This window comes from Mytilus galloprovincialis, chromosome 1, assembly GCF_965363235.1.
Source record: "Mytilus galloprovincialis chromosome 1, xbMytGall1.hap1.1, whole genome shotgun sequence".
Classification (NCBI taxonomy): domain Eukaryota; kingdom Metazoa; phylum Mollusca; class Bivalvia; order Mytilida; family Mytilidae; genus Mytilus; species Mytilus galloprovincialis.
The window spans coordinates 5,015,708-5,043,701 of NC_134838.1; the positions used below are offsets into that span (position 1 = coordinate 5,015,708).

The following is a 27,994-nucleotide window of genomic DNA, read 5'->3' on the forward strand; positions in this document are numbered from 1 at the left end:
GATGAGAAATTAGATATGAATCTGATTTGCTTCATCATGGGTAGAAATAAATTTCCTATATCCATTTTATAGTGGTTAAGTTGTGTAGTTTGCTAAGCTACCTTCCCCGTTCGGACTTTAATGAGACATTTTACTTTGAGCTTAATGATGTTCAATTAAAATAAAGAATATATATCTAATATTCAAGCTTTGAAATTGACTGAAGAAATGTTCCACTGCCATAAAGCTATATGAACTTAAGAAATGAAAGCTTTAGACTAGATAAAACTTTAAAGATAAATTTAATGCAGGGATACTTCATGAAAAATGGAATCAATGAAAAGAAATGAGCAAATAGGCAACAGTGCATGATTCCATTTACTCAACAGGGAACCAGCGTTCATAAACAATTATCATCAGAGATTATTCCTGATAAATTGATAAAGTGTACATGTTGAAAGGCCGTAAAACATGGAGGCAAGCCATAGAAAAAAAACTTTTATTAATGTTTTTAATAGAATTTATAAATTTATAACAAAATTCGGCAGCCCAGCTGTCGTTGTCGTTAAGGTAGATCTACTACCGCGATAGAACAAAATATATTGTGAAAAGGAAAATGTGTATAATAGTAACAATGTGGTCTAAATAAATATTAAAATTAAAACCTGCAGTTAAAACGTAATGATTCACAACTTTAAGCCATGTGGCCACTTCATTTTACATGGCTCAAACTTTCAAAACAAATATAAATATAAACTTATTGGAAAATTGTGTACATAAGACGAAGGTCGAATGAACTTAGTTACAAAAAATACTTGAAAAAATATGTGTATACTATGATGCAAAAGTTATGTTAATAAATATAAAGTACAAAATAATACAGATAAAGATAAAAGATACAGTATCACCTCATTAACTGTTTCATTTACTATAAAAATTTTTTTATTCCTGATGCCATAATAGCTATCCTCAACAATACGTGTTGGGACACAAGGCCTTTATACTTTAAGAAAGTTTATTCTTGAATTCGTCATATTCTGCTTATAAGAGAGAAGAAGCACCCTTACACTGTTTGTATTGACCAATTTGCAGTTTCTTCCAAACCGAAACTGGAACTGAAAGTTTCATTTTACATTGTATTACTAGTTAAACAGTGTCCCTATAATAAATGCTTAAAATATGCAAGAACAAATTCATTTAAAAGAAACAAAATATGAAATATAGAATAACCATTCATACTTCATTTTAAGGATACTGTTTTGGTTTCTGTAATTTATTCGTGCAGCAAACAACAAGAATTGATAAATGTTGATATTGAATTTCTATCCCATTCTCTTTATACATTTAAGTAATAGTCAAATTTGTAAAAGTAAAAAAAGGGGAAAAAATAGATGCTAGAGACAGTTTGGCATCAAACCAAAATTACACAGTGAGTACTATAAGCAAAATATGTAAGCTATTCAAGAAGAACAGTTAAAATGTGTACTATTACAATGTGTACTGTTCTCAAAATATTTCAGCTATTCACCGAAGAAAGACTGCTTGAAAACAGCATTTCAACACTCAAGACTTTACTCACAAATCTCATTCTATAAAAAACATGAACGTCATGTTATTTTTGAGGGAGTTGAGAAATAGCAGCACTGGAGCGTTGACGAAGTTTGTCTTTTGGCATCTGTTTCCAGTGTGTTTACTACTGATAACAAACTGTAGATTGTCTGATATTAAAATCATTTCATCAGATAAAAACAGGTTCTGATACTTATCTTATATAAAGATAAGGTAAAATTATTAACTTTGCAAAATGCATTAAGTTTGTCTAACTGTAAAAGCAGAAAAAATGAACTAAAATATGCTGTCACCTGTTTTCTACAGACCATTATCAGTGTGGGACACTTGAAATCGACAGATAAAATTCTTGTTTGCGATAAGATTTCTCCGTAAACCAATATTTTCATGTTTCGCCACTAGGAACAACTATGGTAGGTATTGCCAGCACTGATCTGAGGCATACTTACATTGTCAATTTCATGGGAACCAAAATTTTATTATGAAAATATATAAATGGCGCAATTTCCTTAATTTATTACGTACACGTAAAACTATTATTGAAAGGTGTAAAATATCGTTACCACTTTTAAGGATCGTATATGAAGTATGCACCTATAAAAAATAAGAATAATGAAAGGACAGGGTTCTAAAATGATAGGGAATATAACAAGGGGAGATTTAAATTATAAGCTAATGTTCAGTCTTTATGAAGATTCTATGCCACTATCCCCACAAAGTCATTTAGACAGAAAGTTGACATTGAACGGGAAAGTTGAAATTATCAATAAATGCTTCATAAATATGTCACACCACAATGCTACAGGCTAATATACCTTTGTGAATTACCTGTTAAATTAGGATTCAAAGCAATATAAAAATTGTAATTAGTTTTCAATGTACTTAAAAGGTAACGGGCGGCCCCAGGTACCTAATGGTCAAACCAGGAGACATAGTGACTGGGTATGCTCTCTCATTTGTCAATTATTTTTATTTTATTAATGATTTTAAGTAATATTCATGAAATAACTATACATTAAATACAAACGGAAGTTCTTGTGGAATGACTGTCTTTGCCTGAAGACTCCAGAATGGCTTATAAACTTGTAGGAGTAGGGAACGGTCGGTATAAATAAAAAATATGCAATAAAAATTATGAAAGGGTTAAACACATCATTAATGTAATTGGAAAATCATATTAGTAAAAAAAGATATAAAAATATCATTAACCATCCTAATATTTTGTTAAATATTGCTTATAATGTAAACAAGTTCCATCGTCATTTTGTTCATCTTCTATTTCACTGGAATTCCGTCTATAATGCGTACCTTTCCTTGTGCTCCTGCTTTTCTGCAACTAACACTCACAATCTGAAAAAGGAACAAGTCATAAATTACTTGTGGTGATCGGAAGACAATGATCAATTTCTACCTTTCAAATTATCGTACAAAATGATACTTTTACTGACAAACTGCATGATCTTAAATCGACACATGATAAAGGGTGGAATAGTAAAGTGGACATTTGTAGGTGCTCTACCTATTTTTGACAATTTTACCTATTATGTCTGTTTGTTTTGTTCACACATCGTTGTCAATATAATGAAATTTGATGCGACTGTAATACAAGTGAGAGGTTTAGCTATTAGCTATAAACCAGGTTTAATCCACCATTTTCTACAACAGAAAATGCCCGTATCAAGTCAGGAATATGACAGTTGTTATCTATTTGTTTGATGTATTTGAGCTTTTGATTTTGCTATTTGATTAGGGACTTTCCGTTTTGAATTTTCCTCGGAGTTTAGTATTTTGTTGATTTTACTTTTTCCTACAGTTAGATAAACATATACGACACTAGACATCTTCAAAACACGGCATTGTAACTTAAAAGGAAGGCCCGCCAGTACTGTTATTCTTAGTCTTAAAGCTTAGGAAACAATAATTTGATAATGTCAAGAATATACCCAAAATCAAGGACCATTTCCCGGCATATAAGAGATGTTTTAAAGATGACTCAGAAAGATCCGAAATATTGTTTGACTGTGAAAGATCGATTTTATTTGTAATAGCTGTAACCTTGAACATTCATGCACTATAAATCTAACCATTTTAAAGCAGAGTTTAAATATTTAATCCTCATAAATTATTGTTTACTTTAATAAGCATCAATGTAATAACAGAACTTTTAACACATAATTATGATTTTGACAGCTATCAGTCACGATAGTTGTTCTGACTATATTGCACGGTTATTAGTTCTGAATGTTAAAAGCAGTTTGGGGTGTTTATTGGTTCGCGATTTCGATCGATTGATTTTCATCAATATTGAAAGTGGAAAATGAGCGTGATTATAATATGTCATATATATTAAGAAACGAGCACAGAAACCGACGCGATCATGGGTGGTCGTTGTTTACTATTGTATTTAGGAATTCAGCTGAACCAAGAACTTGGGTATTATATCTTTTGCGACTTATAAACTTCAATACATAAATTTAAAAAAAATATAGCTGTCAATTATATTACCGAAATATTGCATTGTAGCAATATTTGAAAAGAACAAAAGTCAATAATAACGAGCTTTTATAAATTTTGACTTGTGTCTATTGTGAGACGACAAGTTTGTTAGGAAAAGACCTGTCAAAGATAAAATCTGAATTTAGATGATCTCATTCCCCTTATTATAAATACTTTTAATCTTTTCGTGCATATTATGCATGTTTCTCAACAAATTATCAAATTTTACTTTTAATTTTGAGAAATTCTACTTTCTACAATAGCACAGCCTTGAAATGTTGAATTATCTTCAAAATTATGAAGAAACTTCAATACTTTGACCCGCTACCTTTAGTATATTTGTTTTAATTACTATATTCCACGTACACTGTCTCTTTTGAAACCATTCTGTATTTCATTATACTGTCTGGAAAAATTATTTTCGTCCAAATTCGAATATGGTTCTTACCCAAAAAAGTAGTATATCAGCTTATCAGTAATACAAGGACGACTGTAAAAATATATTAAGTATAATAAGTAATCCGAAAAAGGTTATTGCTCTAGACGTTATCAACTTCCCACAAGAAGCTAAACAAGAAACTGGTTCCCTCATCATTATAAACCCTTGTAACTATTGGATGTGTTTATGTCAATTTTATTTTACTTTATTTCTCATATATATTTTTTTTTAAATTCAGTTTTGAGAATAATTGAATCTATACCAATTTTTCATAAATATACGAAAAAGGTTTGCACAGCATGCATTTCTACGAGAAGTAACTGCTGAATATAAGCGCGGATTAATTCTTATTTTTTTAATGTTACATGTCATAAGTACTTAAACATATTAATGTCAATTAAGAAAGTTTGTTTTCACTGCGATGTAGTACTTAAAGCTTGACATGAAGCAGGGATGAAATAATATCCCGGAGCAAGGTAACTCTGACACGCAACTAGCTTATATCATTTTAGTCCAAAAACAATAAACTGTTTCGACAGGTCTCTGATTTGTGATGATAAAACATAACATTATCTCTATTAACATCTTCAGTAAATGACCCACAAAGTTTGTGTTGGTTATTTTTAATTAATCTTTGGCACTCTTGTATTTTCATTAACTGCAAGGTGCAATGTAAAGAACCTTTTTATTTTTTATTATTTGTCTCTCATGTCATTGCGTGTCATTCAGTAACAGAAATAATATTTTGAAATGTTCCGATTTATTCTAGATTTTACTTGGGAATTTGGTATTTCTTTAAATACATATACGTCTTTAATATCTTTTTTTAACAAAAGATTACACAGCAAAATAAAAAAACAAACTTGCATTCTAAATTAGTTTTAATCTTGCTAGTGAATAAAATAACACACACATATATATATATACAACCCGTCTAAACATCAACCCAACAATGTTAGACCTGTAAATTTGCTTTCGCATATTTTTTGTTCTTCCCTCGCCGTGATTCGAACCCATGCTACTGAGATATCGTGACACCAAATCGCCTGCACTGTAACCGGCGCGCTAGACCACACGACCACCTGGGCTTCATATAAATGAAGCTTTCGGTGGCCGTGTGTTACCTTTCCACGTCAGTTTTAATCTAGCGTCGTACTACAGTACATGACATATAAGGCATGGAGATGTTATTTTTACAGATCGGCTAAATTATCTATAGCAAAGGATCCTACAAATTAATGTAAGATACAGTCACAGAAATATATATAGTTGGTTGCATTTATGGTCGTGTAGTGTTCTGTCAAATAACTCACTATTGTTTCTCTTGCTACCAGAAACCTTTGTCTGTTTTAAATTAAACATTGAATTTATTTCGTATTTTTCAAGGAAAAAAATCACATTTACAGGAATGAGAAATAGTTCTAAGAGAGCGGAAGGGCATCAGGAAACACGTTTTTTTCTAAAGTCTCTAAATAAAAATGATATATATTTTTTCTTCAAACTTACCATTGCAGATAGACACGGGTAGTGTTTTCCATCATGCAATAATAGGTATTTGCGTGTGGCAAATTTGGGCTGTTGGTTTTAAATGTTATCTTTTGTCAATCTTAAACAGTAAACAATCAACGTTTGTAACAACATTATAAATACATCTCTTCTTAAATTATTTCACAGGAAACATGGTGAATGGAATTAGAGAAACCTTAGATATCTCGTTATGTTGTAAATCTATAGAATACCGACAGGTGTACTCGACTCATTGACTCTCAATAGTTCCTCTAGCTTTTGTGACTAAAGGTTTTGATTTAAAGAGGACAACGATCTGAATACTCATCATTATAAAGCAAGTCATAAGTGATACTACAAAACACCTTAAGTCGCCACTGACCTAAATTATATTTACCACATTTGCTTCCCTACATAGTAATTATTTAAACCACAACTAATACCAAAGTTTAGCCGAAACAATGAGTTATTACACGAATCGTTAAAATGTTTAATTATTATGTCTACCTGTTGAACTAAGTGTCCTCACAAAACATTCTCGTTTGTATCTAATTGCCGTTTAATTTGTGACTTTTGGCAGGTGAAAGGGATGGCAACTCACTTTTATCAAACTCTGAAGCGAACTAAATTGATCTTCATATATCCATCCATTTGCTTTACTTGTTAAAAAACCCCTCATAAAACACAGTTTCATGTTAAACTATTCTTCCTTCAATTAATAATGTGTATATGTCCCTTTACTAAGTTGGTCTATATGAATACAACTTAAGAGATAATGGATAAACAGTTTATGAGTTTTGAACAGCGGTATACTACTGTTGCCTTTATTTGAGACAGCAACATGACAAAGCCAGTAAAACCCAGGTACCCAGGCACTGTTGTATAAAGGCCTTTGCTCATGTTTGTGAGTGTAATACTTTCTCCATTGAATTGTTTTTTATTTGTCATTTCTGGGCATTTTATATAGCTGACCAAGAGGTACGGGTATTGCTCATTGTTGTAGACCATACAGTGGCATAAAATGGTTAATTTCTATGTCATTTTGGTCTCATGTAAAGCATTGATTCATTGGCAATCAATTAAATTGAAATTTACAGATTTTGAACACTATTTGCTTCAAATAATACTATTATTACTTTGCATACGAAATATCAAGCTGAATGAATATCATAGCCCTTGTTCTGAAAGATACTCTAGGGTAACCTAAGAACATTGCAAATTGTAAAATTGTAAAATAAATATAGCTTCATAACTCTCCTCTCCTTTTTTCCAGAATATGCATCTCAAATATTTGTCACTGGACATTAATAAGATAATAATGGATCAAAAATTTATAAGTCTGGATGTTCTTTACACTGTGAATATAATAATAAGCTGATTATAAACTAAAGGCTCCTGAATTGGGACAGGCACTTAAAAAAATGTTTGAAGGCCCCCTAACCTGGGACAATGACATTACAGCATAAACTACTGTGAGTCAGTTTTGTATCACTCCTTTGATGAATAATTTAAAATAAAAGATTCAAAATACATTCAAACAATCTTTTGTACTAAAGCCAAAATAGGCCTACCCTATTTTTCTATTTCTAAGTGTATAAAACTTTTTTTTCCTGACACAATTGGTACTGAAACTTGACAAAATTGCTGATGGTACACTTACAATCAAGGTTAAAAAAAAGGTTAGAGTAAATTCCATATTCCCTCATTCTATTCAATAGAAATGTATCATGTCAAATTTACAGGTTGCATTTAATGTTTCTTAAACAATGGAGAATGGTCTGTAATGAACATTTGAATAAACAGGAAATATTTTTAAATCATTTGTATAATAAAAGATGCATTTCATCATTAGTTTTACAAATTTTCTGGGACATTTTAAGATACAAAACTGCAGAAAGGCATCTTTTAATCAATTTGCAGGAAAATGATTAAGTTCCCCTTTCTGAAAAAAATTGGACAAAACTCAACAATTACATATAAGAAGTTGCACAACTTTAATATGACTACAATCTTTCTTTGATGTTTCATGAACCTGGTTAAAAAACACTTAGGAGGAATTAATTACTGAAAATAGGTACCATCTTTTGTAAGTTTGCTGCAAGGTGACATATTTTGAAGTCTGGAAAAAATGGGGAAAAAGTCTCAAACAATTTCATTATAGCAGTTGCATAACTGAAATATATATGAAATCTTTCTGCAAAGTTTCAAGGTTCTGTGTAACAAAAAAAATATTAAGAGTAAATAATTCAAAATAGGTATGACAGGTATCCACTTTACCAAGACCCCTTAACCATACAGCATTGCCATACCAACAAGGCAGACAAAATAACAAATAATGAACAAAAAAAAAAATAAACAAGCAAAGAAAACAACAAACACTTTTAAGACATACACCCATGTAGCCTCTAATTCAGGTAAACAAATAAATATCAAAATAATTTTGTTTTTCTTTTATTTACTGGTACTCATCTTTAATGGTCATGATTAAAAGTAAACAATGCTAGATCTATACACCATAGTTATGAAACTATCTAAGAGTGTTATGGAGCTAAAATAAAAACACTCTTTTTGATCTAGTGCTTTTTTGCAGCAATGTCTTGTTTACTTTCCACTTTATTTAGCAAGAAAAAGTTAAGTCAACCTATATTTTCTAAAACCTAAGAAACTGACCTAATCACAAAAACTTAAAGATGATCACTGAACAGTAAAAAAAATGTTAAGTGAACTCTGTCTGATGGACAAGTGCATTTCAAAAATATTCTATAGACCAAAAAGGGTTTGCCTAGTATTCATAGAATCAAAAAAAATTATACAGTTTTTTAATCGCTGTATGCAAGTCATTGGACCCTGAAATTGAGGTCAAGGACAAATGACATGTAAGACAAAAACTTCAGAACTTAAGGCATCTGGACACAAAGTATGTAATATTATGGTCTTACTTCTTAACTAAAACCTTTATACAGTTGCTGACACTAACTGGTATCTATAATGAGTTTATTTACTACCACTGATGCCACCCAAGTAGCTTTCCCATTGTCAGTCAGGCACAACTACGAGTCTTTTAATGTGAGCAAAATGATTTGAAATTACAATTCTTACTTAATTTCTGGTAATTTCTGTGTTTAAAAGTATTTTCTTTTAGAAATTTTCCGACTTTGCTTCATAATTGCACAAAATAAAACATATTTACCGTGATGAAAATGGTATACCAATCGTGATGAAAATGGTATACAAATAGCATTCTATAATCTAATTAAGCCAACTTTTTAATGACAAAGATATGCCTTGTTACAAGTATATTAATTGAAACCTAATCTAGTCTACTTCAACTTCAAAAAGTTAAAATCCTTTAATGATAATACTGAATTTTATAATTAGTATTAGCTAATGCACTTTTAATTACACCTGCACCGTAAATACATCCTATTGTATACTGAGTGTAAGTATTTTGTGTTAGATAAGACCTTCAGTGTTTATAGTTAGTCATTAATCACCATTTTGTTGTTAAACATATCAACACCTTCCTGAATCTGATCAGATTATCTATTAACTTCAACCTTCCATTTGTGGTAATCAGGAACATGGTGGTTTATCTTTTTGGTTATAATCTACACCTTCATCAGATAGCAAAGTGAGGTATATGATATTCCAGTGATAATTTTCTTTCATCTAAGACCCCATTTTAACTCATTTTGGGATCATTTTTGTATGACATAACCTTTTGAACTAAATTAAAAATATACATACAATTGTTGAATTGATCTAAGTTATAATTTACATATCAATTTCACCAATTATGATGAATCATTTGGAAAAGTAGAAAATGTCAGATGAACAATATAAACATTAGTACAACTAAACTTTGTTGTTAGCCAATTTATGTAAGAGAAATGATATCAAGTTTTGTAAATAAATATATTTCCTACACTGGTGTCTTTGTTCAACCACCTGAAAAAATATGCATTAACTTGTGCAACTAAACATTACAGAAAAAACTTGGGAACTAAAAAAATATGAAGAAAGGCGTTTCTATTTAATATAAAAAAAATGTATACAAAGTTGAGAGTTTAAGCTAGATAGAATGTTCTGGTATTTTGTTTCAAAGAGATTTTTTGTCGCATTGCAGTTTACTTTCTTGTTTGGTTTAAACTGACTTATACATGTTTATCATCACATATTAACGGTGTTTTAACATTTACTACAAAAATATTTGAATTCTCATTAAACCATCTTTTAAGTCTGTGTGAGTTAAGTTTAAAAGCACCCAAATGAATTTGTCATTAAATTGAGAAAAAAAAAATATTGAATTCAAATTAAAATGAGAAAACAAGGAACTTTTTAACTAAAAAGAGAAAAAAAGGAATTTTTAAATTAAAGATAAGGGGAAAAATGCATTTAATTTTTTTAATTTTTTTTATACTAGAGGCAATTATATCTGACAAAAGATAATATTTTCAAGAGTAGCTATGTCCTTGTTTGTAGTAGATATAATTAAAACATAGATATTTTACCAACATTTTCTTATATCTTCCTGAAATATTGTTTGAAAATAATTTTAACAAATGAATAAATTTTCAAAAAGCAGATTTTTTTTCACTTGGTGGTTCCTGAAGAAAATCTACTGATCCTCACTATTATTTCTATTGCAAAATACAAAAATTGTGTCTTCCCTTATTTTTTGGTGGTAACCCCTGTATGAGCTATACTTTTAAAGAACTCTGAAAAAGATTTTAAAATCATAGATGACAGTGAGTATTTTCACAAACTTTGACATTTTTGCATAATGTATTATCCCTGATCAAATTCTATTTATCTTTGATTCATAAAGGTGTTTTAGAGTTAATTTTTTTCACTGATGTTAAAATATCATTAATTGATTTTGAATATAACTGCATACCAAAGAAAAAGATAATAATTGTTGTGCATTTGTTTTTTTGTTTTCAAATTTAACAGAAAGACATTTAATAAAATCAGCTACATATTCAAAGTGCCAGCCATAAATGCTTGGCTGAACAATGTTGATCTAATGGTAACTTGTATTGTTATAAATTTTTAGAAAAAAAAACATAACTTTTTTTAATCTTTATCTGATTTTCTGTCATATATATGAACATATCTTTTATAAAAATATGTCGCATCTCAAATATCCTTACTTTTTTCATTAGAATTGATAAACAGCTATACATTTCCTATTTTGATCAAAGCTGGTTTTGTCATTCATGTTATAGAAATATTCATGAACTTTATGTAGAAAATTATATTAAAACACACACATACAAACTCACACTCTAATTTAAAAAAAAACTGCTTTCAACAAATAAATTAGAAATAAAAATATGAAATGTGTAACAAACATTTCAAGAAATATGAAATTTTAACCTGAATTCATTTTTCAAAACAGAAAAAAAAAATAATCATAAATGATAATGTTTTATGCCTGGAGTACATCAAACATACATTCTTACAGATACACACATTAAAAAATCACCTTATAGTTTTTATAATAAAGACAAAAAATTGATTTTGGATGTAAAATATAATAATTTGACACAGTGTGGGCTTTTGGCAGAGATTGATTGCTACTTCCTACCAATTCTTATCTAAAATTCTGTACTCAAAATTTAAACAGATTTCTACTCTACAAATCAAAATAATATAATAATTTAGACAGATAACCATACATATAAACTGGTGCAAGTATATAGGCGGATCATTCTAAACTTTTAAAGTCATTTAGCACTTTTAAGGCTTGGTGATTTATATAAATAATATTTTATTCATTTCCAAAATATGATTAACGATAATTGAGTCAAAGAGTACGAATAAATTAAGCAAAATGAAAAGAAAAAGGTCGTAGACAATTTTGGCGTTTCAATTCAATTAAGTTAAATGGGAATTTATAACTGAGGCTATGTCGTGAAATAAAGAAAAAACTTTGACTGATGGCAAATATCTATTAAATGCCTTTTGACTTTAGTAATAGACCCAACATGTTCATGTCTCCGAAACTTAAGTTTAATGGGTGATTGACTTAAAATAATTCTACTTGTGAGATGACACAGAGAGGCACAAACCTATCTTTTATTTGTATCAAGTCCTCGTATACATATTTATATTTATTTTTTGACAAATGTTTACACCTATTATCTACACAGTAACAATCTTTAACAATCATAAGAACTCATATTTTTAAGTGTAAATGACGATCTGGCACCATTGTCATACCTATCATAAAACTTGATGAAAAGGTGTCTTACTATTAACTTTTATCATGGAATGTTTGTCTGAAGGGAGATAATCATTATCAAACATCTTCAGATATAAAAGCTATTCTAAGAGAGGTAACTCCTTATTTCTTGCAAACAAAGACAAAAAAATGTTATTCTTTACACAAATTAGTGAGACTTATGTTATCTTTTTTTCTTCTTCAATAAATATTACAACAAAATAGAAAAATAAAATTTTGAGATTTTAAAACAATCTAAATCTCATGGCTATTTGGTATAATTATTTTCCCACTTGTTACAATCGGCCAGGATGTCTCTCAGAGGTGTTATTTCAGGGTCAAGACACTCTGACCTCTAAAGTCATACTTAAATCTTAATCTTTACTTTATATATTTTCCTTGTCTTAGCTAGTATTATTTGCCTTATGGCTCCCTTCTCTGGTTAGGTGTGTCCATATATATAAATGAAACTATTGTGGACACATATAGATTCTTTCATTGATACCAGTGGATTATCGGATTTATCCAATCGAGATAGTTAAATTATCAATTTTAAAGTCTGACTCTTTAAAATTTATAATTTAACTATCAAGATTTGATAAATCCGAAAATCCACGAGTAACTATGTAAGAATCTGTTTCTTTAATGATTAAAAAGTAAATTTTCTTTTTTTGTTAAACAAAAATCCCCTTCGAGTGCCTTCCACATTCCCCGAAATTGTCAACTTCATTAACACCTGTTGGAATATTTTGATACATCCAGTGTGCTGATAAAGGTTATGGCCCTTCAATTCATCCAATCATCTTTTGAGATCAACGGCAACCACACAATGATTAAATTTTTTTTTACAATGGGTTCGGAAATGGATAAATTTCCATAGAATTAGAGAAACAGAAATATCTCACCAGTGTTATTCACTGATATTGAAAAGGATAATACAGTCTGCTTTACTCCTAAAAACATATGACATTAAAAATTGAAATGGGGAATATGTCAAAGAGACAACAACTGAACAAAGAGCAGATAACAGCCAAAGGCCACCAATAGGTCTTCAACGCAGCAAGAAAGTCCTGCACCTTGAGATGGCCCTAAATAAAAATGTTTATTAGTTCATTGAAAATGGATGTCATACTAAACGCCAAAACATATAAATGAACTAAAATTTCAAAAAAATACAAGACTAACAAAGGCCAGAGGCTCCTGACTTGGGATAGGTGCAAAAATGCCAGGGTTAAACATGTTTTGTCTGATCTCAACCTTGCCTCATACCTCTAGCCAATGTAAAACACAGTTTAAAAAGAAGTCTAAGTCTGATCAAGCAAAATGACAATGATACATAAATTAACAAAGGACTACTAGACGTTACTGATACGCCAGCTCAAGACCTCAATTAAACTGATTGAAAGATTATATCTTCATCATATGAAAATCAAATATAATCTCTTCTGAATAGCATGCAATACATAGTATTTGCAGCAAAATGAAATATATTTTTTACCCCCTAACATCCCTGATTTTAATATTCTTTTGCCAAGCAGCAACCAGTAACTGGATATTTTTTCCAAAAGTATACTCTGACGGTTTATTTGAGAAAACTCCATTGATTGTCTATAAAATATACAAATGTTATACAGAGGTCAAATGGTGCAAACCAAGAGACCAATATATTTTAGAAATGCTATAAATAACCATATTTGACAAGAAAATATAATTGCAGAGAGCAGATGTGTCTGTGATACTAAAACTTATGAACAAAGGGAGATAAATCAATCCAAAATATGGCCTTTAAGTAGAAAATATTTCAGCTGTATTACCTTTTAATTTTAAGTCACAGTTATGTAAATTTAGATGCAGAATCATATATCAATGATTTCTCCATTGAATGTGGTAGATATTTTAGTATAGATAGGTCAGAAAGGTTTTGTAATTCATGTAACAAAGAAAAATTAGGCGATAAATTCCACTATTCATTTAAATAAACTGTTGACAAAGAGATATGTCTTGCCTGTTGGCATAAAATTAAGAACTTGAAGCTCTAAAGAGCCGGTGTCCCTCACCTTGGTCTATGTGTATATTAAACAAAGGACACAGATGGATTCATAACAAAATTGTGTTTTGATGATGGTGATGTGTTTCTAGATCTTACTTTACTGAACATTCTTGCTGCCTACAATTATCTCTTTCTATAATGAACTTGGCCCAGTAGTTACAGAGGAAAACATTTTGTAACAAGAATGTGTCCCTAGTACACACGTACAGGATGCCTCATTCGCACTGTCATTTTTTATGTTCAGTGGACCGTGAAAATGGGGTAAAAACTCTAATTTGGCATTAAAACTAGAAAGATCATATCACAAAGAACATGTGTACTAAGTTTCAAGTTAAGCTTCAACTTCATCATAAACTACCTCGACCAAAAACTTGAACCTGAAGTGGTACAGACGAAAGAAAGATGACAAACAAACAGTCCAATGTATGCACAGACCAGAAAACATAATGCCCATAAATCGGGCATAAAAATTTTTAAAAATTTACAAAAAACTATAAAGGGCAATAACTCCTTAAGGGGTCAACTGACCATATTGGTCATGTTGACTTATTTGTAGATCTTACTTTGCTGAACATTATAGCTGTTTTCTGTTTATCTCTATCTATAATAATATTCCAGATAATAACCAAAAACGATGAAATTTCATTAAAATTACTAATTCAGGGGCAGCAACCCAACAACAGGATGTCTGATTCATCTGACAATTTCAAAGCACATAGATCTTGACCTGATAAACAATTTTACCCCCTGTCAGATTTGCTCTAAAGGCTTTGGTTTCAGAGATACAAGCCAAAATCTACATTTTACCCTTATGTTCTATTTTTACCCATGGTGGCCATCCTGGTGGTTGGCTGGGTCACCGGACACATTTTTAAACTACATACCCCAATGATGAATGTGGCCAAGTTTGTTCAATTTGGCCCAGTAGTTTCAGAGGAGAAAATTTTTTTAAAAGTTAACGACGGACGACGACGACGGAAGCCAAGTGATGAGAAAACCTCACTTGGCCAGGTGAGCTAAAAAGACAATCTGATGAACAACAATTCTTACTTGTATTAGAAATTCCTTTCTATCTAAGACATTGTAAGAAGTGGATATTGACAAATAAAATGCCTATGACATAAATTAAAGTTGTTCAGATCTTTTGATCTGCTTAAATGTAAACATGGCATGGTCATTCACAAACAAACAAACCAACCACCTGTGACTTAAGAGAAGAAAATGATGTATCCTTTGCCCAACTCTGATAGCAAAGGGATAATTATCATTATAATCAAATAATTGCTTTGAATCAATCAAATAATATCAAGATGGACACAGAAATATATCTTCAATATCATAATTACTACTGAATAATATATTAAAAGTCTGTATGGTCAAGGTAAAGCTATATTAACCTAGCAATAGGGAAATAGATATTAGATCTAAATACTGTACTTTGGATATTAGATATTATCACAAATCAACAACTTTATAGGAATAAATTATGTCAAAACACACAAAATTATGTTCATAAATTCTCTTGATGTAACAAGACTTGATATTTATCCTCATTTGCATAAATGATTGAGCATCTTCATTACATTTAGATTACTTTAGTAAAGTAACCACCAGACAAGTCAACTATAGTTCATCTTGTATCTAATAGTAAGTGTATATATGCCTGTCTGACAAAAGTCTAACTGGAATAGTGTACTTATGTTTCACTTATGAGACATTCATCCAAGGTATAAATTGAAGTTACCTTTTTGCCTGTATGTTCTTGGAAAAGAAATGTAGGATGCCTAGAACTGGCATGTGCCACCAAAGATTCTCTGAACTCCTCTGCTGTGGCATGCTGGGCCCATTTACTCTTCAGCCTTTCAGTATTTCTCTAAAATAAAAAATAAAAAATTTCTCACATAAAATAAGCAGAGGTACAGAACTTCATGGGGTAATTATTACATTTCGGCAATTTCTTAAAGTGGCAGTTTTGCTGCTCTGCAAAATAGTTATCCATCCATGAGCATAAAATCTGTAATCGTTAGTTCTTTGTCAAAATTGGTGGTATAATTTCTTTTAAAGTTAGACTGTTGCTTATAACTCAGTTTTAGTAAGAGGATTCCATTGTTTATTCAAATCTAAGTTTGACAATTGTAAAAGATCTGTTTGTGATATTGGTGTAGTAGTAAGATTAATGATTAAGGGCTATTCCATTAAAATATATATATAAGGGTAGGAAGGGACTTTCAAAATATCCCTACAATCAAGAACCATTTTTTAAATAATTTTGCATGATGGTAGTAGATGTATACTGAAAAAAGACCAATAACCAATATATAATAAAATGTATAGAAATGTCTTGACTGTAAACCTTTAAATAATTAAACTTCACTTCCTACCCTCCCACAGACATTTTAATGGAATAGTCCTAATTATAATGAACATGTGAACTTACTAAATCTGCCAATCTAAAGAAATCATGGAGACTATGATCTGGGTTAAAGGTCATGAGTTCAATGATGACTTGTCCAAGAGAATCATTGCCACCAAAGGTGCTCTTGTCTATCACATGGAAGATTATGTATCTGTAAATAAAAACATATGAAATCCATGGTTACACAGTTTTATTACTCAATTGTTCTAAAATTGTCTACAATTCTCCATCTTTGCTAAATGTTGAAGGGATTATTGATTATGAGTCAATTAAGAAACAATTCATTGCAGACCTAGATTTGTCTTCATTTAACCATGGGTTGGGTATTTATATGCAATTATTTTACCCTGAGCGTTAGTGAGGGGTAAAATATGAATATAAATGCTTAACCCATGGTTAAATGAAAACAAATCTACAGCTACAATGAATTATTTCGATTTTAATAGGACAAATTCGGTAATTTTATTAACTGTGAAAGCCCTATACACACAATACTGTTTTGGCTGTTCCTTTTTACCCCCATATGATAATATTAGTTTAATGATAATATTTTTTTAAATCCCATTTTTCACTAATATATTTTCTTTTCATTTAATTTCAGTGCAATTTGAGGCGAACAAGAAGTCTTAAAACGCCCACTATTTACATTTGATTTTTTTTGTTCATGGAAACATACATATGACGTCACCTTGTTTCGTTGCCATGCCAAGACGATAACATTTCGCAGAATTTTCCTCTTATGAAATTTTACCACAAAAAATAAATTGAACTCGTTCATTTTTTTACATAAATAAGGCCGTTAGTTTTCTCGTTTGAATTGTTTTACATTGTCTTATCTGGGTTTTTATAGCTGACTATGCAGTATGGGTTTTGTTCATTGTTGAAGGCCGTACGGTGACCTATAATTGTTAATGTCTGTTTCATTTTGGTCTTTTGTGGATAGTTGTCTCATTGGCAATCATACCACATCTTCTTTTTTATAAGTTTTGTTTATTTTGCTTTAGAATAGAGATAACTTAATTGAATCTGATTCTTGTCCTATGAAAACTGTTGGTTTTGATGTCGAAAATTGAGAATACCTGGTAGTATAATTAAGGTGGTACCTAACACTACAGGGAGATAACTCTGTAATATCAGCTAAACGTTTTAATTACGTTGCCTTGTGAAGGCAATATAAAGCTTCTCAATGATAAAAATTAGTTTTTGTCAAACTGCTATATAACCAGTGTAATTTTTCTGATAAAACGCTTGGTTCAAATTATTTTAATTTTTTATATTTTTGTAAAAGGGTCAAAGTAAATACTTTGTAAAAATTTTATGAAAATTAAACGAGCCAAATTAATTTTAGTGAAAGTGTTGGGTACCACCTTAAGTTGGGAGTATAAAATGCGGATCAGCCAGTTTTGTGTATTTATGCGCTAGCGCTATAAGTAGATATATTGCGCTTATACTGGTTGACCATAATAGGTCGTCATATTAGAATATCCCTTATTAAGAACAATCACTTTGGTATTTTTGTTTTCTACAAAATTGACAGATCTTAACCATATGTGTTGTGATAGATGTTAAACTTTAAAGTTATTGAATGTTGGTAAAAAACTGAATTTCTTTGAGTTATAATGGAGTTTTCCACTCTATAAAGCTCAATATTAAAGGTATCTTTGGTGGTTCATAACTTGAGGAAAGTTTAATCTTTCATTTTGCCTAAAAAATATAATCAAATGTATAGAAATGTCTTGACTGTAAATGTGTGATTATACATATTAAAGTTAGTACCAGTATATACATAAAAATATCATATGTATTTATAGTATAACTAATCGCCGTATTTGAATATCAAAAATAAGACAACGCGTGACCGAACGACGCATGGATTAAATGAGTGCGCAGCACGAGTTTAATCCATAGCGGCGTTCGGTCACAAGTTGTCTTATTTTTGATATTCAAATACGGCGATTAGTTATTCTTTTTATTACATTGGCAAATGGCTTTTTTTTATGAAATTAATGAAAATGTAAGGAACTATATCTTTTTCCTACGCATTGACAATTTGTTTTGATCCGACGTTATCAACGTCTTGACAACGCCTATTGTTGTATGACGTCAGAGAGTTAAATAACCACGTTTATTTCTGATGTGAAATTATCGGTTTTTATCTAACTGGGAAATCAATGTAATTCATTGCAACCAATGGAATAAGTTTATTTATTAATAAACAATAATTAAATTTTTGATGTAACGTGTCTTCTGATTGGCTGACGTTGTTTTGTCAGCCCATAGACATAATTTAGTCATGTGACCATGACGTCATCAATGTTTTTTCATGGTTTTCTCCAGTTTAAAATGGAAAATGAGAATTTAATTATAAGAAATAACTGTAATATTTTTTCTGTCTATGAAAAAATATTAGTTATTTCTTTAAAATAACCAGCTATAAGGGTTATTTAGTGTGCACCACATTTTTGATGTTATTTCTTCATAGACAGAAAAAATATTACAGTCATTCCTTAATTAAACTTGAAATGGTTTTATCCTACCTCTGGGGAAGTTCTTCAAGAGCTACTTCAAATTCAAATGTCTCATTCCACACAGGATCCACAGTATTCTTCAATTCCTTAAAATAATACAAATATAAATTAATAATAGAGTAAATTATCATTGTATGTTGTAACTTTGTAAAGTCTTACTCCCTGCCTATCAAATCGTAGAAAAGCTTATTTTAACATACTATAATGATGGACAGACATTTACATTTTTTATAATGCATGGTAGGTATAATATATCTTTTAAGCAGTTATTAGATCTTAAAATGAAAAGGAAAGTATTATCTTTATCAGAATGCAGTCAGTACATTTTATAAATAATTCACATGAACATTTTTTAAAAAGTCACAAAAACAACAATGTGATCTATCCTAATCAGACTAATAACAGAAGTTACAGTTGAAAACATCACTTTAACATTACATATGTATATTGACTTTGACTGACTATATTTAGGAACATTTAACAACACAATTAAATTCCTTACTTGATGCCCATTTATTATACTTTGAATCAATATGCCATACCTTTGTCTGAAACATTAATTTAGTTCCTGGTACAGTTACTTTTACAAATGGGTCAGCTAAAGAAACATCATCTCTGGCTGATAAACCATGTGCCCCATGTATAGTAACCAGCAATGATGAGGGATGCTGGAATTCAACACTCACTTCAAGGTCACCAGTTACATCAAGGTCAGTCTGCAATATAAAGGGGTTAATCACAATATATACTATAAAATAAATAATAAGATGTTTACTATCAAATTGAAAAATGCATTTTACAAGAGAAAATGGAGTAACCTTCCATTTACAAATGCACAAATAAACAAATTTTTCAACAACAAAAAAGGCACAGTACCCTTTTAACCAATTACTAGTCATAATATTATTTAATTTATTAATATAAAGATATTTTGAACGAAATCAGCACATGCTTTAAAAAATACTTTCTAAGTCAAGATATAAAGAATACTTATTTAGCTTGAGATGTATTAAGACCAAATTAGTCTTTCCTGCAAAACTACTAAGAGTTCTGCATAAACTACTATTTTGAAGAAAAGAAAAAGTTTTGTATTTTCATATCATTTTGTTGAATAACAAGATTTTGCTGAAAAGCACATACACTTTTGACAATGTTTCCCAGAATGCATTAGATTCTGAAACGGTGAATTGCTACTTACTTCAGAGAAATATATCGGATGAGAAGAAATGGTTCTATACGTTTCAAGTGTGCCATTATTTCAAGGTGCATAAAGATCATATTCATTTTAAATAATTATAAATACACTGAAAAGGTATCTTGCTAGTAGTAACCAGAATGCGTGTATACCTCCATATTTAAATTATACCATGCTGTATGTATAGGACTGTCTCTAAAGTTAAATGTGTTCATATCTATTATAACTTCTCCCAGAAAATCATCTCTGCCAAGCAAATCACTGTCCATTACTTTAACAACCAACTTCCTGTTAATCAGTTCTGTTTCTGTTAATGGATAGGCAAAAATTTCATCAAACTTTGGGTTGTTGGTTTGTGGATATACTCTTGTTCTCTTTTCCTCAGCATCTTCTACATCAGGGGTCATCTCAAGCTGGAAAATAATTTCAAATTACAAGAGGCATTGATAATCATCCATGGCATTTATGGTACCTAACTTAATCTTCCATTAAAGTTTAGATGTAATAAGAGGAGAAAAGAAAGCTTTTAAGTATGACAGGTAAAAACTACTGTAAATTGAGAAATTATTGCAATGTTTCAAGAATGGACAATAATGTGAGATTAGTTAGTGATTTCAGAAAAATCAGTGTACATATATGTATCAGATATCAATAAGCCAGTTCTTATTATTGCAATTATCACACAATCACATTGTTTTCATTAAATGATTATAAAAACCTCCAAATAATTTCTGAATTTACAGTAAATTGATTTACCATGTGATTAAAAACTGAAACAATAAAGCTTCTTTATGACATTTAATAACATTTATATTGGCTTACTTTGACATAAGGATCAGACATTTTGGATCTCAAATCTTTAGATCGAAGCTCTCTACATTTGATGACCTTGACCAGTAGTAAATGTCTTTTGTAATCATATTTGAAAGATATCTGTATTTCTCCCCTGACATCTCCTACAGCTTTCATCACTGTGGGATCCAGCTTCTTAAATAAACCTTTCAAAATCTGCATATTTCTCTGTAAATAAACAAGAACATACATGTATTAGAAATATTTAAATAAACAAGAACATACATGTATTAGAAATATTTAACAGTACACAAAACATAGAGGTATATCTTATACATGTACATATTAAAATGTGAAACATACAACATAGAGGTATATTCACATCTTATACATGTACATATTAAAATGTGAAACATACAACATAGAGGTATATTCATATCTTATACATGTACATATTAAAATGTGAAACATACAACATAGAGGTATATTCATATCTTATACATGTACATATTAAAATGTGAAACATATAACATAGAGCTATATTCATATCTTATACATGTAAATATTAAAATGTGAAACATATAACATAGAGGTATATTCATATCTTATACATGTACATATTAAAATGTGAAACATACAACATAGAGGTATATTCATATCTTATACATGTATATATTAAAATGTGAAACATACAACATAGAGGTATATTCATATCTTATACATGTACATATTAAAATGTGAAACATATAACATAGAGCTATATTCATATCTTATACATGTACATATTAAAATGTGAAACATATAACATAGAGGTATATTCATATCTTATACATGTACATATTAAAATGTGAAACATATAACATAGAGGTATATTCATATCTTATACATGTACATATTAAAATGTGAAACATACAACATAGAGCTATATTCATATCTTATACATGTACATATTAAAAAGTGAAACATATAACATAGAGGTATATTCATATCTTATACATGTACATATTAAAATGTGAAACATACAACATAGAGGTATATTCATATCTTATACATGTACATATTAAAATGTGAAACATACAACATAGAGGTATATTCATATCTTATACATGTACATATTAAAATGTGAAACATACAACATAGAGGTATATTCATATCTTATACATGTACATATTAAAATGTGAAACATATAACATAGAGCTATATTCATATCTTATACATGTACATATTAAAATGTGAAACATACAACAGAGGTATATTCATATCTTATACATGTACATATTAAAATGTGAACCATACAACATAGAGGTATATTCATATCTTATACATGTACATATTAAAATGTGAACCATACAACATAGAGGTATATTCATATCTTATACATGTACATATTAAAATGTGAACCATACAACATAGAGCTATATTCATATCTTATACATGTACATATTAAAATGTGAAACATACAACAGAGGTATATTCATATCTTATACATGTACATATTAAAATGTGAAACATACAACAATGTCCACGTCATGTCAAACTGAACTCAAAAATTACTTGCGTAAAGGAATCGAACAAAGGTGCATGTTTCACAATTATTTTTTTTACATTTTAGTGCAGCACAGGAGGGATAAAAGTGGGACAGACAGCAAAAACTAATAAACAAACAAACACCCATCACTAAATATTACTGCCCCCTTCAAAAAGGGGTATAATACTGGTGATAATGGATGGCTGCTTAACATCCATCAGCAAATATTACTGCCCCCTTCAAAAAGGGGTATAATACTGGTGATAATGGATGGCTTCTTAACATCCAGCAGCAAATATTACTGCCCCCTTCAAAAAGGGGTATAATACTGGTGATAATGGATGGCTTCTTAACATCCATCACTAAATATTACTGCCCCCTTCAAAAAGGGGAATAATACTGGTGATAATGGATGGCTGCTTAACATCCATCACTAAATATTACTGCCCCCTTCAAAAAGGGGTATAATACTGGTGATAATGGATGGCTGCTTAACATCCATCACTAAATATTACTGCCCCCTTCAAAAAGGGGTATAATACTGGTGATAATGGATGGCTTCTTAACATCCAGCACTAAATATTACTGCCCCCTTCAAAAAGGGGTATAATACTGGTGATAATGGATGGCTGCTTAACATCCAGCACTAAATATTACTGCCCCCTTCAAAAAGGGGTATAATACTGGTGATAATGGATGGCTGCTTAACATCCAGCAGCAAATTAATATGCATATTCAGGAAGAGGACATGTTAATGCAATATAATTCAATTTTGGATGTAACGTGTCTTCTGATTGGCTGACGTTATTTTGTTATGAGCCCATAGACATAATTTGGTCATGTGACCGTGACATCATCAACGTTTTTTCATGGTTTTCTACGGTTTAAAATGGAATTTAGAATTAAATTATAAGAAATGACTGTAATACTTTTTCTGTCTATTCAAATATCATAAAAAATGTGGTGCACACTGTTAAATAACCTGCTACGCGAGTTATTCAGTGTGCACCAAATTTTTTATGTTATTCCTTCATAGACAGAAAAAATATTACAGTCATTCCTTAAATGAATATTTAAACCCTGCTTTGTTGAAGATGGATGCACTGAGCTGTTTTATAACGTGCTAGTTCACAAGGGAATTACAGTTAACAGGAAGACATCTCATGTCACCACGACAAATTATTCTGACTCTGCGCTGACCATTCTTTGCTCTTACACCTTTATGATGCATGCATAGCAAAAAAGAAGAAAATACCAATTTTAAAGTCTTAGGTTTTACCTGGCCAGGTTTCAAACCCACGACCTCCTGCACTCAAGCAGAACATGCTACAACAAGACCACTGATGTGGTAAAGGGGCATAATAACTCAGGTATACAAATCGCATTCATTATCATTCTTAGCCAATATCATTACTAAATATTATCCAGAGATAAAATCTTAAACTGTTGATAAAAGCGGTTAGGGTAAAAATGTACTAAACTGCAGTATTAAGCCACATCTTATAAAGTGATAGTGAACCCTATCAGATTATTTCATAATTTTTCTAATTCCCTGAACTTTCCCCTTTTTTCCAGAAAATATCATTTGTCTTCTGTATTAGTATTAATATTTCTTTGTTAGTAATTTTTCAATATATTTTCTTTCATAAGTTTTATTTGAATCTTTATCTTAACATGATAAGTACCATATCTTCATCCTGTTTGGACCATCCCTGAGCTGCTACTATCTGTTGGTGGTCACGTTTAGCTGATATCAATCTGGCCAATCCATGGATTTTGTTGATGTTCTGCACTTTCTGTACCTGTTCCCCCTCTTCCATAAGATGGTCGTCCTCATATTTAGACTGATTCTTCCCCATCTTTGAGTTTATCTGCAATAAAGTCGAAAACAGGCTGTTAGATGGTAGATATCAAAATGTGTTCAAATTTGTAATGGACATTGTCAATACAAATGCCCCATTACATTGTGCAAACATGGCATACAAAAATTACATGGTGTACATTTTTATTACTTTTATACAAAAATTACATGGTGTACATTTTTATTACTTTTATACAAAAAGTAAAACAATGAAATACATGTAGTTAACAATACAGTTCAATGCATTGTTGTTTGATCATTTTGTTCAATTTTGAAAACACCTGATGTATGAATATGTTCATTTACAATTTCCATAATTTTTCTTATTTGTCAAAAGTTCAAATTTATGTTTTGAATGGTAACCTAATACATGTTTACCTGATAATGTACATTCTAACATGATGTCCTTCAAACGCTTTGAGTACACACCCATGGTTAAATATGAATATATATTGTTAGGGCTGTTCCAATTGTTCTCCCATGTCATATGCCTTTTAATGAATAAGCTACCCAACGTCATAGAACAATAACGTCAGAATATAAGCATTTTACGGGAAAATATACACTTGTGAAATGGAAAATCATCACAACAAAGAAACGTAAACAAATGATGCTAAAATGTGTTATATTAGCCATTTTTGTATACATATCAGACATATCAATAATCATTAGATTCATCCTAACTGATCTAAATATGTTATTGTAAATAGTTTAAGCATCATCATTTATTCAGTTTGCTCCGTTATTTTACATCAATTTAATAGTGCGTTTATTTACGGGAATAGCAAAAAATGCCATCACCTAGAGCGCTTCAATCCCAAACAATTGCCGTATTTGTCCTATTAGAATCGAAATAATTCATGGGGGCTTGAATAAAACGGCCAACCCATGGTAAAATCACGATATATCGCTCAGGGTAAAATATTTGTCATAAGGGGCCAACCCGTGGTAAAATCACGATATATTCAAGCCCCCATGAATTATTTCTTAATTATCCCACATAAGTATGTTTAAAAGTTGAAATAGTTTAGAAAAGCTGAAAACATCCAACTTAGTAATTTCAAAAAGTTTTTATTAATGCGACTGGGTATCACAAAAATAAGAACATGTATTTTGATATCTGATACATACATGTATATACCGGTATCTGTTAATCAATATTTGACACTTTAATAATATAATTTGTTATTATAAAATGTATGCAGTTATTCGTAAAATCAAAATAATTAATCTCCATGTCAATCCATTCTTCAAACTAGTATATATTTGTTTAGGGGCTAGCTGAAGGACGCCTCCGGGTGCGGGAATTTCTCGCTACATTGAAGACCTGTTGGTGACCTTCTGCTGTTGTTTTTTTCAATGGTCGGGTTGTTGTCTCTTTGGCACATTCCCCATTTCCATTCTCAATTTTATTCAGTAAATTGCAATATTGATTAATAAATGCACACAACAATTTCTGAATGAACAGTTTAGCGTGATTCTGGTAATTAGGTATGATGTCTAGTATTGCAAACATGGAAAAGTCATTAGTGAAGACACACAGAATCCAAGAATGCAATAGACCATCTTACAAAACAAAAACATTTTTTTATGTGTTACCTTTTTGTTTTTCGTTCTTTTTTTGTACTTAAATAAGGCCGTTACTTTTCTCGTTTGAATTGTTTTACATTGTCATTTCATGGCCTTTTATAGCTGACTATGCGGTATGGGCTTTGCTTTTGTTGAAGGCCGAACGGTGACCTATAGTTGTTAATTTGTGTGTAATTTTGGTCTTTTGTGGAGAGTTGTCTCATTTGCTATCATACCACATCTTCTTTTTTTATAATCACTGTTTTAATAAAACAATTTAGGTTACAATAAGGCCTTGGTACTGTACATAGATAAATTTAAAGCATCAGTTTATGTGTACTCTTTGTATGCATAGGTGATGAGGAAGTCAAGGGGTCAATATAAATGGAACTTAACCTGAATTACTGTAATTTATTAGAAAAACCCAAAACAATAGACTTTCGAGTTCATTCGTCACCAGAAAAAAACGTGTCATTTATGCGTGCCCTTATGACATTATTTACGAGATATAGGGGATCGTATGTATCCCTGCACTATTAACATTCATCAAGCCTCTTAGTGATTGTCATTGTGCAGGATAAACTAGAAATTTTGTTTATTCTGTAGGTACATCTGTACTTAATCACAATTCCCTAATGATACAAGTGCTGATTGTCAATTATTAGAATGAATTCAATTTGCCGAATAATTCCTGCAATTTAGCATCATAGTTTTCCAACCACTTGCTCAACATGGGAACAGAAGTGACGATGCCCATACCTGCCAACTTTTCAAAATGCCCATGGGTGTTTTACATGAAAGATGGTTCGTATAGTCCTACAAAACCTTCAAAGAGGCCTTCAAAAATATTCTAATGTGGTTTTATGGTTTCTTCATGCTTTAACAAGCTCATAGCCATTGTTAAATTAATTGTTTTCTTTAAAATAGTTGACAAAATTGCACTTACAAAATTTCCACTTGGGAGCCTCCATGGGGGAAATCCCCCGAAAATAGTGACAGTTGGCGGGTATGCGATGCCCGTAAAGGCACAAGTGATGTTCACTAAAACCAAAGTTTTTGACGGAAATGCATTGAACTCAAAAGTTGTCTATTGATGCCAACATCTTCAAAATAAGGCTTGATAAATTTTTTTTTTTTTTTTAACTCTTTATTATTTATATCATCAAAACATATATGTGATGTATGAACACAATAGCAATGTCGGGGCCGTTCATTCATGCAAAAAAATCAGGGCTCAAACTATTGGTCGAGTACAAATTATATGTAAAGATCTATTTGGACATGCATGACATTTTTGAATAATTATACATTGTATTTTTAACTTGGACATGTTCCGGGTTTGAAATCCTAAGTACAGGGTGAGATGTTTGCTTTAAATCACACTAAATAAATAAGTCCCTAGTAAAGTGTGATTTGTAAACCGAAAAAATGGCCAGATTGTAAACAAACACTTATCATTATGAAACAGAAATTTAAAAAAATAAGTTGGGAAATAATCTCGTCAACAACAAACAAAATGAATTGCAGATACTGAAAGCACTCCATTACAGTTTTAGATTTGTAAACTTTTACTTGTGTGTGTATTCAGGGAAAATCATAGAAAAGACTCCATGTTGTTTACCTTGGAGAAGTGATACCTTTTTGGATCCTAGCACACTCGTCCCAAAAAAAATCGGACGAAAAAATGCTAATTTTAACAAGGTATAAAAAAAATATATAGAAAGGCAGATAGTGACCAATGAGTTACAGTTGAATATGCCAATTTAATTTAATTAGTCGTCAGATTGTGTTATAATTCGATTTGCAATGGTAAATATTTGTGAAGACTGTGTTTGTGTGG

General features: G+C 30.6%; 1 protein-coding gene across 1 annotated transcript; it reads right to left on the reverse strand.

Moving 5' to 3' along the window:
• Positions 1–464: 464 nt before the first annotated feature.
• LOC143063607 (synaptotagmin-10-like) lies at positions 465–27,787 on the reverse strand. Its single transcript, XM_076235837.1, has 9 exons — positions 27,727–27,787; positions 24,410–24,595; positions 21,227–21,424; positions 20,557–20,817; positions 19,752–19,925; positions 19,219–19,295; positions 16,703–16,832; positions 16,010–16,138; positions 465–2,898 (listed from the first exon to the last, which is right to left on the reverse strand). Exons 2-9 carry the CDS (start codon positions 24,581–24,583, stop codon positions 2,824–2,826), a joined length of 1,218 nt encoding a protein of 405 aa, XP_076091952.1. The 5' UTR covers positions 24,584–24,595; positions 27,727–27,787; the 3' UTR covers positions 465–2,823.
• Between the last annotated feature and the right edge of the window lie 207 nt (positions 27,788–27,994).

What these genes read in the sequence shown, in the direction of transcription:
- LOC143063607 (XM_076235837.1), bottom strand. Translation starts at nt 24,583, where the DNA reads ATGGGGAAGAATCAGTCTAAATATGAGGACGACCATCTTATGGAAGAG. An exon ending in CTTGAAGAACTTCCCCAGAG is followed by an intron (nt 16,833 to 19,218) that starts GTAGGATAAAAC and finishes TTTTATTTACAG; the next exon opens with ATACATAATCTTCCATGTGA. An exon ending in TCTTTAGATTGGCAGATTTA is followed by an intron (nt 16,139 to 16,702) that starts GTAAGTTCACAT and finishes TTTTTATTTTAG; the next exon opens with AGAAATACTGAAAGGCTGAA.